The sequence below is a fragment of the Mytilus galloprovincialis genome, chromosome 5 (genome assembly GCF_965363235.1).
Source record: "Mytilus galloprovincialis chromosome 5, xbMytGall1.hap1.1, whole genome shotgun sequence".
In the NCBI taxonomy this organism is placed as follows: Eukaryota; Metazoa; Mollusca; class Bivalvia; order Mytilida; family Mytilidae; genus Mytilus; species Mytilus galloprovincialis.
In genome coordinates, this window is record NC_134842.1 from 82,748,075 (window position 1) to 82,764,619 (window position 16,545).

The 16,545-nt window shown below is 32.0% G+C and overlaps 1 protein-coding gene and 1 long non-coding RNA gene across 2 annotated transcripts in view; one reads left to right on the forward strand and one right to left on the reverse strand.

Annotated features, from left to right (window-relative positions):
- The window catches only part of LOC143076527 (GPN-loop GTPase 1-like), a 44,608-nt gene extending 30,754 nt beyond the window's left edge, over window positions 1-13,854 (forward strand). Inside the window, exon 12 of the mRNA XM_076252351.1 lies at window positions 13,686-13,854. Coding sequence (XP_076108466.1) covers window positions 13,686-13,807 — 122 coding nt within the window. The 3' untranslated portion in view covers window positions 13,808-13,854. The remainder of the gene's footprint in view (window positions 1-13,685) is intronic.
- On the reverse strand, window positions 283-2,882 carry LOC143076528 (uncharacterized). The gene is made up of 3 exons (XR_012978682.1): window positions 2,427-2,882; window positions 942-1,056; window positions 283-452 (listed from the first exon to the last, which is right to left on the reverse strand). It is a non-coding gene; the product is annotated as an uncharacterized LOC143076528 (long non-coding RNA).
- Window positions 13,855-16,545: the final 2,691 nt, after the last annotated feature.

A 16,545-nucleotide genomic window follows, 5' to 3' on the forward strand; every position in this document is an offset into this window, starting at 1 on the left:
ACGGGTTGTCTGATTCATCTGAAAATTTTTCGAGCAGATAGATCTTGACCTGATAAACAATTTAACCCTTTGTCAGATTTGCTCTAAATGCTTTGGTTTTTGAGTTATAAGCCAAAAACTGCATTTTACCCCTATGTTCTATTTTTAGCCGTTGCGGCCATCTTGGTTGATATGACGGGACATCGGACACAATTTTTAAACTAGATACCCCAATGATGATTGTGGCTTAGTTTGGTTAAATTTGGCACAGTAGTTTCAGAGGAGAAGATTTTTGTAAAAGTTTACAGACGACGGACGACGACGGACGCCAAGTGATGAGAAAAGCTCACTTGGCGGGCCCTTTGGGCCAGGTGAGCTAAAAAACTTAATAGGTATTGAAATGTTTTGTTGGTCACTTTGAGTCTCCCAAACTGGTTACAGTTTCATGTGTGCTTTTCTTTAAGCTCAGTCACCTGAAAAAAATGAAGGAATAGTCAAGCTACATATGTATACATTTATACATCAGTTTTTTGCTTGAAAATGTTTTAAATTAATTATATTAAATAAGATGAGTTTTAATATTATATACATGTATTCAAGTACACATATTTGAAGTTGAATATAATTTTTTAGAAGATTTCACATTCAGGACTTCATATACATTTGTAGTGAGAGATTAAAACCCTTCTTGCATATCTGGAAAATAAATACTTGGTCTCATTAATTTTTATGTGTGTGTTATCTGTGTTTTAATTTGTTCTTAAATTAAGCTGACACTGGTCATCTTAAAATGTTTAACAATTCATTTGTTATGCATTCTTATTCTGATTTACATTATGTACTGATGTAATGTCTAGTATATTTACAGGATTTAAGATTTCACATACTTTATCTCATACGGTACTTTATCTAAATAAAGATAAACATGTAAAAAATGTACTTTAAGAGATACTGGTACTCACTTTTGAATTTTCATATTAATGCAGTAGGTTAACTTCAAAATCAAGTTGATCCATTTCTCTAATTATAGCTATAGGCTCCTCTATATGTAAGTCTGTCATCTGATGTATCTTTTATCTGTTTGAAGAAATAACAGATTATAAGGTGATCAATTATTCTTTGAATTGAATTTGGAAAATTGTATTTAAAATCAAATTAGTTATTTTCTTATCTTAAGAACCAGTGGAAAATATATAATGAGCTGTTAGCATCTTACTACATTAAAACATTCAAAGTTACAAGACTTTTAGTATGATTTATAATTCTATTTTTAAATGGACAGGTTAATGTATGAAATGATCTAAATGAACACTTTAAAGCAGAACGGTAAATTGTGATTAACTTATTACTAAACAAGTTTACTTGATATATTTGAGTCAAATTAACCTTATATGCTATGCGCTTCAGGATCACACATGTACATGTACAAATGTATCTAAATTATAATGACAAGATCTCAAAATGAGCTATTTTTAAATTTTTTTTTCAGTTTTGAACTAAATGTTAAAAGTTTGAAATCCTTGCAATTGTATCATGTATAAATCATATGTCTAGATTTAGTTTCTAAGGACACGAAGGACAATAAACAACAAATTTATGAAACAAAGGTATTGCCGTCCCAAAAGATCCCATCTAAATAGTGGATTAAGAATCTAATTATCTTAAGATTTGATATACATGTTTTATTTTTATAAATAAATATATATGCAAGCATGATAACCACTTTTCAATATATGTGTGTCTTTCATATGTCATAAAATATAGGTACACTGTATATGTAGCAATCAAAATTACAGAAAATTTAAATTTGACGTTCCTGATTTTTAACTAATTAAGCTTACTGTTTACATGTATATCTGACATAAACATATATATGACTATCCTGATAACTGTAGGATTGTCTTTACTTTTATAAATTGTGAATTGGATGGAGAGTTGTATCATTGACACTCATACCACATCTTTTTATACATTTATCTATTCTACATGTACATGCAAATGTATTCATTTGTAGTTGCATTTTGCTTACATGTACATTCATTTTGGCACATGAACATACATTACTGACATGTACATATTAATGATAAGCATAATAAATAAGGTGACAGACATGTATGGTCTGCTGTGTATATGGAGGATAGTTGCACATGTGATTTTCTCATTGGTAATCATCATGATCATAACCAAATCTTCTTTTTTTTTTGTAACTTTTGAGTCTGATAGTTTTATTTTTTTTTATTTTAAATTATTATCCTATTCAAATAATGCTTGAACATGATGAATAAAATTGTATAAAATTGCTTTCAGCACAGATCATACATTTGCAGAGAATAATTTCACATTGTAACTAAAAATATGGGGGAGAGGGGGGATTTATTAAAATTATTGAACAGGCCACATGATTTATCCGAGAAGTAATTTTAAACTTCCATAATTTAAACTATTACCTGTTCCAACTGGTATAACTGTTGCAAAGAATTCTTTTATACACTATAACTATCATCTGCTTCAAAGTGATACGCCTTTCCAGTTTTCAAGATGCCCAAAATTATGGCATTTAGATCTTTCTTTGCTTTTGGTGTCCATGATATACCATGTACTGTTTTAAGGTGGGAGAAAACTGTATGATTTCCAGCATTTGTCCAGCTGAATCATCAAAAACTACTCACGGATGGCTTTAAATTCCTCATATTCCACATTTCCAGCAAATAATACAATAATTTCAGTCTTATAAATAATCCTCATTCCCGTACAGAATTTGTAACTGCCTCTGTCTGGAAGTGATCACCCGTACATGTATGCAACAATCTCCTGGTGAGGGAAATAAGTTTCCCAACACCACAAAATTATGTAGTTTTATTAAATCTTATCAAAATGTTCAATTATGTATAAAAACATACAACAGAAGTTCATTTTACTGTCAAAACATTACCAGCTGATTACAACCTTTATTGGTTTTTAAATTGAAGAGCATCACTTTTGGTATGTCTAAACACCAAAAAGTCGAAAATAAACTGCTGTTTCCTGACAGTTTACTGCATTAGAACATTTACATATCAACAGATACCAAAGATGTTATTATCATTTCCTGCTGTATTCATGGTCATCTTTTAGAATATATATCAATTGTTATATTGTAGGCTGTTTTTGTTGAGAAATTAATACCCCTATTTCCCTATATAAGCAGTCAAATTTAGTGAAAAATCAAATTCATTTTTTTATACATAATAACCCAATATGACTTTTAAAAATGTCATTTCCCAACAAAACAAGGTGGATACAATACAAAAGCACATTTATCTCAAAAAGGTTGTTGAACAAAATTTCTAACTTCTGCCTGGTTTTCTCTGGCATTGCCTCTTAAATACTCTATAGACTATTACACTTTCATGAAAAAAAAGTTCCACAAAATTATTTACCTACGAAAACATGTTTAACCCCAAATGCCCCAGCTTATTTTATGAATAAAAAAGTTGAATAATGATCCCCAGTCACCCGCCGCATTTTTGCGCCTGTTCCAAGTCAGGAGCCTCTGGCCTCTGTTATTCTTGTATTATTTTATTTTTAGTTTCTTGTGTACAATTTGGAAATTAGCATGGCGTTCATTATCACTGAACTAGTATATATTTGTTTAAGGGCCACGGAAGGACGCCTCCGGGTGCGGGAATTTCTCGCTACATTGAAGACCTGTTTGTGACCTTCTGCTGTTGTTTTTTCTATGGTCGGGTTGTTGTCTCTTTGACACATTCCCAATTTCCATTCTCAATTTTAGTATTAGCTCTAGAAAAATTTCAAGTCTCAGGTACGAAATCATTTGATTTGAGGAGGCATTCTGAGATATTTGAGAGAGAAAAAATTGACTCTGATTCTTGCCTAAAACAAAAATTCTGGCCGTATCTGGATTGAAAACAATAATCTTATCCACTTTTTTCTTATTAAAAACGAAAATTTCCGACAAAATTATTAAGCATGAAATGAACATGATCAATAAAAACGGACGTATTTTTTTTTTGGCCGGGGTTTGCATGTCTTACTGGAATGTCTGTTTCACCGGACTGATATATATTGCATACTTTTTCAAGACCAGACTGTAACCTGCCTACTGGGTGTGACCTTTATGTCTCCATTTGTGGACCGTCATTCTAACTTCGTTGTCATTTCAGACACTTTCGTTATCTTTTGTGGATTTGGAACCCCTCACTTCGGTTCTCTATGTTATGTTGGGTGAAACATATCAATCAAACATTTGGATAAAAACTGCTTGTTTGTCTTTTTTAACTCGTGTCGGTCGTATTGTAAATTGAGTCGAATTTTTTACTGACAAGTCCTACATCAAATATATCAGTACATAGCTTTGGATTTATACTATCATTTTATGATAGACAATTAATAGGGAGAATACAGCATAAAAAATGTCAAATCCTTACACTTTACAGCAACTATAAAATATACATGCCCCAAGCACTTATTTTATGTTTTTTAGCCCAAAAAGAGTCCCAAAAATTTTTCGCCTCGCTCCGCTCGGCGATCTTTTAAATCTTCGCCCCCCCTTTCCAAAATCCTGGATCCGCCCCTGACGGCATACGTTTTACCTCAGCGAACTCACTGTCTTGGTGATGTATCAATCATTTGCTTCAGGTCGATCCATTTCGCATCTGGTCATGAATATGCGTGATATATTTGCCACTGGACATTAAGGGAGCAATCAATTTATCAGTTTCATTTAGTGATGCATGCTAATTATATATAGTTCTCAAATGATAATTGTCTAAAACTGTTTCCATTTTTGTGTATTTTATTTTTTAGTGTAAATTTTAGAATTTCTTTCCGAATCTTTCTCTTTGCATTTATTTGTTTGTAAACATTTAATAAAGTAGTCCATGTCAGGGGTTAGATTGTATACAGCCAATCTAGGACCAGGGCAGTAGAACAGAAAACAGTCTCCATTGTATACATACATATGCATTTATGTTGAAGCGTAAAACAACGACATGTAGTTGAGCTCGTTTTGGTGAAACAATTACTGTCAAATCTTTATATATATATATCTGGTAAAGTTGTCATAAAAGCAAAAACGGACAAAAAAGTTGGCAACAATTTATAATAAGACTAAACTTATTTTGGCCGTTTCGTTTCTTCTAAAGTGTTAAATTCAAGTTGACAACCATGCGACTGGCTTACTTGGAGATTCAGGTGACCTTTTTCGTTTTTTAGAAATTTCAATCAAAGTTCGTATATCCCTTCAACGATTTGTTCACTTTTTTTTAACGTATAGATAGCGCGAAACTCTCACTACACCATGCATAGACTATTTTTTTTTCGACCAAATGCGGCTGCTTATTTATACAACCGAACAACCAAACGTCCGCACCCAATTTTAGCAAAGATATACTGTCGAACGGGAGATGTGAATATTTCTATACCCAATCAATCATTTGGTTTTGAAAACAATTTTAAAGGTATACATTAATACGACATCAACCCAACGACACATATCAATCAAAACATTAAGGGTCAACACACAGATTTTTGTTATAGAAAGAAACCTATACAGAATAAAAAGCCTAAACCGCAACAAGACTAAAAAATACGGGAGCAGTGATTTTTTTTAGACAAAAATGCAAGTGTTCCGTAGAAATATTTCACGTACCATTTTTTTTTATTTCGATCGTTGAAAATTATAGCAGGTGTGATATAAATCAGTAGATTCAGGCCAAAACTATAATATGGAAATATAATATGAAAATTAAGCCTGCTTTGTACTAGACCGACACACTGAGATGGATTTTTAACGTGTAAGTTCACAAGCTAACAGTTCGAAAGAAAGAAAAAAACTCTTTGTTAGACCCGTTTGGGATTCGGACTAAAGTCCTCTCGCTGTTGAGGTGAACTTATTCTCACGAGACCAACCAGTAGAGAGGTCGCATAGTCATACCATGGAAGTATTATATTGACGTCAATATAATACTTCCATGGTCATACCAAAAACTCGAGCATAATAAACAATACAGTTTAACAGAATAATCACCGTTACTAATGCGATTTTAAAGTCATGATCTTATCTAAATTAGATACCGTTATGTGATGTTGGTATCTACACGTATGAATAGAGATGGCCGACATCAGAGTAGATTGAGAGGACCATCGCTCTCTGCAAATTGAAAACTCTTCCTCAATGATGTTAGTGGTCCCACTGTAGCGAGCTGTTGCAAGGCTAAATTTCTATCCTTATTAAATCTTCTCTCATTATTCAGTGGTTACCGTATTTCAAGTTTACTTTTAATCTTATTGTCGAACGACTATTTGAAGTGCTTCCTATTATATTTAAAACTTGTGTTCTCGTTATGAACACGAATGAAATATTTGCCACTGGAGGTGACTGAGGCAAACAACAATGAATCACCATCACTAAAATATAAGTATTTGTTCTCACAAAATACTTTGTAATTAATTAGAAGAATGATGACAATTTCTCATCTATTCACGTTTTGATCGAGCCGCTTCAACCTCAAATCTTGCTGCATTGTTTTACATTTAGGCTACTAGTATTAAATACTATTGTATTCATTGAAGTTTACATGCGTAGTTTTTTTTATTCAAAAGAATAAATTAATATTTATAAATAAATTGGACTGAACAAACAACACTAATTATTTCGCATTTGCATGTAACGCAGTTTAGAAAAATAAAAGATTGGATTTTTTTTAGATTAGCACACATGCAAAGCATCCCCACTTAGGAGTCCTCCAAAAAGGTAAAATTTACCTGTAAGGGAACATGCATGTCTGGTGTATGTATATCACTCGTTCCATCTACAATATACGGAAATGACACGACCGGGTATTGTAAAGCTTTGAGGGACTTTTAATGTCAAATTCATATCCCTGGGCGAAGAAATTACCAAGTTTGGAAAACACCGTGTGTACACTGACTTATAAAAGTGTTTATGTCTTTCATGCTGTCTAGTCTGAGAATAAAAGTTTGAGCAGTTTTTGAAGGTAAAAAATAAAGGTTTACTATTATTGCAAAAGTCTGTGAATAATTGAAAATAGGACGTTCCGGAAAACACAAGTCGCTATATTAAATGCTTGTAAATCTCTGTTACATGTGATGCGCTTCTATTTAAATACCTTTCTGTTAATTAAGAAAGTGTAAAAACAGTTATTGAAATCCGGCTGAAAAAAGGGAAAACGAATAGTGACTATCTAACTTATTTTTCAAATATCGAATACACAAATAAATCTCTAACCATCCACGCTTACAATTTGTTTTTACTGACAGGTGTCTGCTGGCATTCGATTGGATATCAGTTTTATGTAGGCGTAACAATTCATCCCATTTATCCAATCAGCTGTCTTGTCGATCTCATACGATTCACATGGTCTAGTTTTTTATAATGATAGCGATAAAAATTATTCGTGCAGAATATACATACACTATAAAACAAAAATATCCTGTCCAAAAATGACTTACGAGACACCATATTAACCAAATAACTATTTAAAAAATTAGACAGCATACATGTAAAATATTATCATTCATAACAATTACTATTTAAAAGGGAAATATTATACTATTAGTATCATGGTCCCAGCATTTTAACAAATTTATCAAAACAGGACGTTGTTGCAATGGTGTGACTAGGACTTTACGGTGCGTCTAAAAATAACCTAGGCCGCCTCGGTGCACTATAAGCTCTCGAAACTGCACTAAGACCATGATGGAACACTATAGCGAACTTTCTATACTAATGAAATGTCCATGTGTGGAAAAAAGATCTTACTATACACTGTACGGACATTTAGACTTATTCACTAGCTGTGATATACAGTAGAAGATTTAGCAAGGATAGCAAGGATACAAAAATTACGATATTAATAACGCTAAAAATTAAAAGGAAAGTGTACGCTATGTCGCCCGGAATCCGACACTGACCTAAAAAATGTCGGGGGTTAGATTGTATACAGCCAATCTAGGACCAGGGCAGTAGAACAGAAAACAGTCTCCATTGTATACATACATATGCATTTATGTTGAAGCGTAAAACAACGACATGTAGTTGAGCTCGTTTTGGTGAAACAATTACTGTCAAATCTTTATATATATATATCTGGTAAAGTTGTCATAAAAGCAAAAACGGACGAAAAAGTTGGCAACAATTTATAATAAGACTAAACTTATTTTGGCCGTTTCGTTTCTTCTAAAGTGTTAAATTCAAGTTGACAACCATGCGACTGGCTTACTTGGAGATTCAGGTGACCTTTTTCGTTTTTTAGAAATTTCAATCAAAGTTCGTATATCCCTTCAACGATTTGTTCACTTTTTTTTAACGTATAGATAGCGCGAAACTCTCACTACACCATGCATAGACTATTTTTTTTCTCGACCAAATGCGGCTGCTTATTTATACAACCGAACAACCAAACGTCCGCACCCAATTTTAGCAAAGATATACTGTCGAACGGGAGATGTGAATATTTCTATACCCAATCAATCATTTGGTTTTGAAAACAATTTTAAAGGTATACATTAATACGACATCAACCCAACGACACATATCAATCAAAACATTAAGAGTCAACACACAGATTTTTGTTATAGAAAGAAACCTATACAGAATAAAAAGCCTAAACCGCAACAAGACTAAATAATACGGGAGCAGTGATTTTTTTAGACAAAAATGCAAGTGTTCCGTAGAAATATTTCACGTACCATTTTTTTTTATTTCGATCGTTGAAAATTATAGCAGGTGTGATATAAATCAGTAGATTCAGGCCAAAACTATAATATGGAAATATAATATGAAAATTAAGCCTGCTTAAAAGGGAAATATTATACTATTAGTATCATGGTCCCAGCATTTTAACAAATTTATCAAAACAGGACGTTGTTGCAATGGTGTGACTAGGACTTTACGGTGCGTCTAAAAATAACCTAGGCCGCCTCGGTGCACTATAAGCTCTCGAAACTGCACTAAGACCATGATGGAACACTATAGCGAACTTTCTATACTAATGAAATGTCCATGTGTGGAAAAAAGATCTTACTATACACTGTACGGACATTTAAGGATAGCAAGGATACAAAAATTACGATATTAATAACGCTAAAAATTAAAAGGAAAGTGTACGCTATGTCGCCCGGAATCCGACACTGACCTAGCAAATTACGACATAATTAAACCATTAGCAACTTTGTAAAAAAATATATAGAAAAAATGTCTTTTCTTTTCCTTAAACTGGGAATATTATGATAATCAGATAAAGGTAATGTCTGTCAAAAAACGTATTTTACGAAATAATTGAAATCGGATTGAACAGATACTGGTGAGAACCCAACCACTTTAAAAGGGGGTCCCAACCGAGCATAAAAAAGGGGCGAGTTCCAACTGTATATATATGCCCCCTTTCAAATGCATTGATCGTCTAAAAAGTTTAAGATTCGACGGTTTTCTCCAACAATATGGTTTGATAAATTTCTTTCGAAGTTCATTATACTTTTCACATACTAAAATAAAATGATATTCATCTTCAATTACTTGTTTATCACACCATATTACAAAATCTCGGATATCTCTCAATATTATAAAATCGACAAGTTTCTATATTCAAACAGTGAACAGACTGATTTATGCGGTATTTACAAATAAATGGTTTTATAAATATAATTTACAGCATGATCTAATACATCTATGCAACATACATTTAGGCGAGTCTTCAAAAAAATAGTTCATTTCACTATTAAGGCAGCAACCATTTGATTTTCTTGGGGGGGGGGGGGGATTTTTTTTCCAAACATTTTTCCACCCCCAGAAAATCAAATGGTTGCTTCCTAAAGCTACCGTTTAATCTATCTTTGAATTCAATTAAAAACAAGTTCACATTTTTTTTAACCTTAATGTAACCGTATGTTAAAGCGTTGTCATCCGTATCAATAAATTGTTTAACAAAATTGAAGTGCATGAGTATTATTAACGTCTGGGATGAGTGTGAGATTTCTCTGTTGATGGGAATAAACAAAATTTAGCTGAATTTGTATTATTCAAATTAATGAAAAGGCAAGCTAGTGTGTGTTTAAAATGATATTCTTGGAATGGATTTATAACATTAAAAATGTGTGTAACCGATTTTAGGTTGACTTGGACTGCGAATTTGAAAATAATTTATTTGTGAAATCACATTCTTTAAGATGACATATTTTGTAAGTACGTTAACCTTTTATTCTAATTATAGTATCTTTGAAATGCATTTTATAGCTGACTATGCGGTATGTGCTTTGCTCATTGTTGACGGCCGTACGGTGACATATAGTTGTTAATGTCAGTGTAATTTTGGTCTCTTGTGGACAGTTGTCTCATTCGCAATCATACCACATCTTCTCTTGTATATTTATATAGCTGTTACTTACAACTGTCATGTGTACATGTTCCAGGCTCGTGCCGCTGAAAGAGGTCCCTTTTCAAGTTTGAAAATAGGTGAATAGGTCGGGAAAACTATCAGAAATATATATGATAAAAAAAACAGTAAAGTTCCCACTACTTTTTTGGTAAACTTTCTTGCTATTCCCGAATGTGTTTTTGTGATTTATGCAATTTTATACATGGACTAGCTAGCATAAAGAATTACATGTACTTTAAATGTATAAAATAAATTTTTTCTACAATGATATATAATTAGGAATGGAAATTAAAAGCCTGATTCAAAAACATAAAAAGGATTTTTTTATTTGTATCTTTAAATATCCTCGAAAATAACTGCGTTTGAAAGCTTCTTTTAATATAATTTACACGTATATCGAAATGTGTTCATACCAATTGTCCCGCTTAATACCGAACCCGCGTAACCTTAAAAATTAAGACATTACACAATCAAAACATTACAATTTTGTTTATTACAGATATATTTTATCATATCCACGGTTGAATGCACAATATCCCCACCAAGAGAACCGTCTACGGTTAGAGGTGGGACGACAGCCTAGATGTCGTGTGCAAAAATAATAATCACTTGGTACGGTTTCAGCTTGCGTATTGTAATTTTAAATAGTATAGATCGATTCGTGTTTTAAAATCAAACAAACGCTACTGCTTGCACTGATGATCAAAAATTACTTTTATATATATATATATATATATAAAAACAATGTATTTGTTACATGTTATTGGTATTAAATAGTATATTTTGAAGATCATATTCCGTAATGTTATGCCCTGAATTCTATTCGATGTCTATAAAGCAAATAAAATCTATTTGTACTCGTAACAAGAAGGAGAAAAGATTGGGCTGCCTCTCTTCAATTTTGTCCAGTTACCAAAGTAAAATCAAAATTAAATTCTCCGTCAATGCACATGTTGATATATTGTATATGTCATTCCAACACTTACACTTGTTCTTTTATTTGTGTGGCAAATTTAATGACCATTTTAATTCAAAGCTTGGATTTGCATCCTTCATTCTCCAGTACGTTTGAATTTCTACATACATCCAGTCAGTAATTAAAGTTGTGTGTTAAACGTCAATACGAAAGCAAACAATCCATAGTAAAAAAAGATATTTAGAGGGCACATATGTATCTTTCGTCTGACAGCACGTATACACCACAGTTATCGTAAATTATATAAACATATAAAAAAAAAATCGTTTTTTTTTTTTTTTTTAAGACAAAAAAGAGAAAAGAACTGATAAGTGCGGGTAATCCATGCGCCTTGCCTCCTTCATGTTTCGATATCTTAAAAATTAATTATTCTTTTATCTATTATAACACGTGAAAACTACACCGGTGAGTTCCATACATGTCATAAACTTACAGCTGGTCCTGAACATGCATGAAGTATTTGCCACTGGACTTTAAACAACAATCAATCACACTACAACTTATAGTATATATAGTTGTGAAATACAAAATGTATATTATAATGATACATTTAGATGAATAAATAGAATACAAATACACACTACTTTATATAACTGACACAATTTAAAGGAATACTCTCTAAACTATATAGAGAAGCGAAACGTTTCTTTTGAATACTAAACAAACTTCCTAACAGTACATGTTTTTTTAATGGTTTTACATGCGGCGCTCAAATATTTTGCATGGTCTTTTGGTATATGATATTGTAAGAATCTTTAACGTTTAATAGATTCACATTCGTTACTTTGCTCAATATAAAAAAAAAACATAAGCATTAATTTATATTAAAAACTGAAGGTCAGACATCACTAATACGTGTTCATTCATTCTTTATTAAAGTTTAGACCTTTTTATCAAGAATGATGATGAGAGTAATTGTAAAATATAATAGGCATGTACTTTCTTACGTTATGGATCATTGATTTTGTTACCTGTTGACCCGGTTGATTACTAGCACGTGCCATTGAACTCGACCGTTTTAACTAAAACAGATTTTATTTCAAATCAACGCCATATATATATAGACGAGTTGTATATATATATATATATATATATACAAAGTATATACAAAGTACTATATACATATTATATGGATAAGAAAATAAATATTATAAGGATATATTGTTTGAATGAAAATTTGTATACGGTGATATTTTAACACCGTCCCGACAGAGACTGACTGCAGTATATGATCAGGTTTCGGGATCCGGGAAGTCTTTTTTCGAATTTCCGAATGTCGGGAATATTTTTTTCCAACTTTAATAGAGTAACTCGCACAAAAAAAAATAAACATACCAAAAAAGCAACAGCTTCAACGGTAAACTAGGACATATATCAACAGAAAACGAATTAAAGAAACTGTCATGCATAAAACAAAAATATGCATGACTGTGTTAATTTGCCTCCGCTGCATTTCTGTGGATTGTCTCATTGGCAATCATACCACATCTCCTTAATTTTTTTAGGTTACGTTTAGGATTTTCCGTTACTAATCTTCAAATACAAAAAAACATTTTTACCGGTGTTCACAACATTTCAAGGTTAAATTTATGGCATACATTCTGGTGTGTATACAATTAACGTACGTCCTTGCATTTAACTATCAATATATATTTATATAAACTAACATTTATTAAAAAATAAACAACATATATATATAGAAGAATAATTTATTAGTTTTTAACAAAACAAGAAAAGAAATAAAGAATTAACACAAGATTTAATTTTTTTTTTTTTAATTAATCAAAATATACTTCAAATTCTAATAATAAAATACATATATACATATATTAATCTAAAATGCATTATCGAGTAGAAGGGGCGCAACTCGTGGTATCAAACCGGTATACTGAACGGATCAAAACAGGGTCTGAAAATTTTGAACGTTCTTTTGTATCCATGGTCTGTTTTGGTCTGACACGGTCTTAACGGGTCTAAACAACCCGCTAGACGATTCAGTCTTTTCCGTCTTGACACGCCTTAACGAACTGATTTACCTGATGAGGCTATCGATCTGAACGGCGACTTAACTATCTGAAATATCTTGACGATTTTTTCTAGCGGTAAATCCAGTCAATCAAGATGTGATCAGACCAAAATGACCGTTTCAGACTGAAATCGTGCTACTAGTGTGTCCAGTGAGCACAATTTACTTTTCAGTTCAAAGATGCAGGAATCCAGTTTGCCTATAAAAAAATTAAGTGATGTTAAATGCAATGTACAATGAAAGAGTTTTCTGGTTTTGGAACTGATATGAATCCAACATATTGACAACTTTTATTTATTTTTTTTAGATGAAGAAGAAAAAGCAGAGTACCATTCATTTAAAAGATTTCTACAAGCACAAAAAGACAGGCAGCAGCAGAAATGTGATACAAAAACAGACATTTCTCAAAATAAAGATGAAAAAACATAAATAAAACTTACTTTTATGTATAAAATCAAAGAATTTGTTGAACACTAGTGGGATATAATTTTACTGATAAATTTTTGCAAATACTGCTAGGTTTTTGGAAAGATTAGAACTTATTCTAAATCTTTACTAAGGCACCGGCCTCCCTAACAACACGACAGGTTAGCTACTGTTACTAAATGTATTCAATTATATCATGGAAGTATTATATTGACAGGAACTCCAACGAAAAATTAGCACATTCGCACCCCACTGATTTCTTTAGGAAAATAAAAGGTTCCGACTCAGTATGTCAAGTATGTGATAACTCCTTTGTGGGGTATCTGCGATGCCGCCCTCGCGTGTGTAGTTTACAGAAACTGATCTTATCACGTGATCTGTTATCGAGGGGCTAATCTACCTACCAATGCAAATAAACACGGAAACTCCCGTGGCTAATTGCGAATCGCTACATGAATAACGACACCTGTTTCTATTCAATAATAAAAGACTACAGCTGAAACAATCGTAAAAATCGGTCCATATTTAACAGAATGACAAAAGAAAAATAACTGCATTTGGAAAGAAGATAAGATTATTTTTAGTTTTGTCTAATATGTTTTTATCACTAGAACTAGGAAATCGGAAAATATCGGATTATGCAGATTACATGACTCTGAAGTAGAGTGTTTGCAAAAAATAATTTGATGTCCGTGTAGTGTGCCTGATGGCGCCTGATAACTCAAATTTTAAGTTAAAGATTGTAAATTTTAATCGAGTGTAACACAAATATTAATAGTTTCTCGATCGTAAAATGTAACTTAACATATTTATAGAAATTGTTTTAAGCACTAAGAGGTGGATAATTATACGCCCGTGATTGTCTCTAGTATGTATCAAGTTAAAACACAGATTACATGTACACCTGCTTTTTTTTTAAATTCAACCTGGTCCGAGATTGCTCTGGCGTCTGACGGATTTGCTTTGGGAAATTTATAAAATTTTCTTTTTGTTGAAATGAATGAAACATTTGACACCGGACTTTCAGTAAACAATTCAACAAGTGATTTGTTAGCAGTAAACCTCAATTATACATGCAGATTACAACTATTTGTTTCCTTACACAAGACATTTATTATAATTCAATATAAAAATAAGAAGATATGATTGCCAATAAGACTACTCTCCAGAAGAGATCAAATGAAACAGAAGTTTTCAACTATAGGTCACCTTACAGCCTTAAACATATTATAGCAAATCCATTTCATATATGAAAAAAAATCTATTGGCCTGATTATGCACAAAACAAATAACAGAGAAACAAATAAGCGAATATAAAGAATAAATAGATATTTGCGATTGAAAATGATGTCCATGCAAACGATTATGTTTTTTTTTCTGTTTTTTTTTTTGGGGGGGGGGGGGGGATCATATGGCATCTGTTTGAAATTAATCAGTTAGTTGTCAGTAAGGATTTTGTTTCACATTGGTAGTGCAAAAGGGGGATGGTTAATTTTTTACTACAACTGAATCAAATGAAGAATAGCATTACTTTTTTTTCAGTAAACTGATATGGCGAAACTGTGGTGGAAAAATTTTGTTTTGCAGTCGGGTCCTTCACACGGAATCATCTTTTCTATTGAACATGTTTCAGATTTACAAAAGCAATAAAACTCTTCAATTTCTTCTCCGATAATTTTTTCAAATTCTTCATCATCAAAATCGTGCATGTCCATATTGATTAGTGAAATATTTGTAAATGTTGATAGTTTATTAACATAGAAAACCTAAAAACTATAAATTGTCAACTGTCAAATATTGGCATGGTCGTTAAATGTCATATCCTTGACATTTATGTATATGTTACAGTGAATTTGTATAATCAGGGATTATGTAGAATCCCTGATTTTTCAGGGAATATGTAGAATCACTAAAATCATTAGTAATTATGTATAATCCCTGAAAATGACCAGTGATTTTACATAATCACTGAACATTTTAATAATTATTCTACAAATTCCCTAATATTTTTTTCAGGGATTATGAATAATTTAAGGATCCTTTGTTTGATAAAAAAAAATAATACATATAGACTAATCATCATTTTTACTTTCATAGTTTAGTTTAAACATATTTTATTTGCTGACTTAAAGCAAAATGGATTAGACACACGTAAATCATACTTTCATATTCCTTGTAGATGAAATAATTTTGCTTTTTAACACAGAGGATGATCTTAAAGATACAACCAACTGAAGGTTTAGAGATAAAGTTGAACACTTTCAAAATTAATATTATCAAGATTCACTTTAAAGCGATAACTTTACATGTATTGTTTGTTTATTTGTTGATTATGGAACATCTGGTTGGTTTTTTTTTTGGGTGGGGGGGTGGGGGGGGGTTTGTTCAAATGAACAAGAAATTTAAACAGAGAGAACTTACGCATCTAAATGTATAGAAAAACTAAGGATTGACAATTAGAACAAAAGTTTAGAGGAAGCTGGCATTTGGTGTAATATTCTCTTAACATGATTCCACAGGGTAAAAAAGGAAAGGGGATACCAAAAAACTTAATGATAATTGTTCACCAAAAGTCTGAAAAAGGATATCGCCTGGCCAAAAAACATGGTTTTTTGCTTGAACCACATCGGTGTTGCTAATTCCCTTTTTGGGGGTACCTACAGATGTTTTACTGAACTTTATTTCTCTTAAGCTGGTCATAAAATCTGATTCGATATGTCAATGAAAATGGTTTCTAAAAT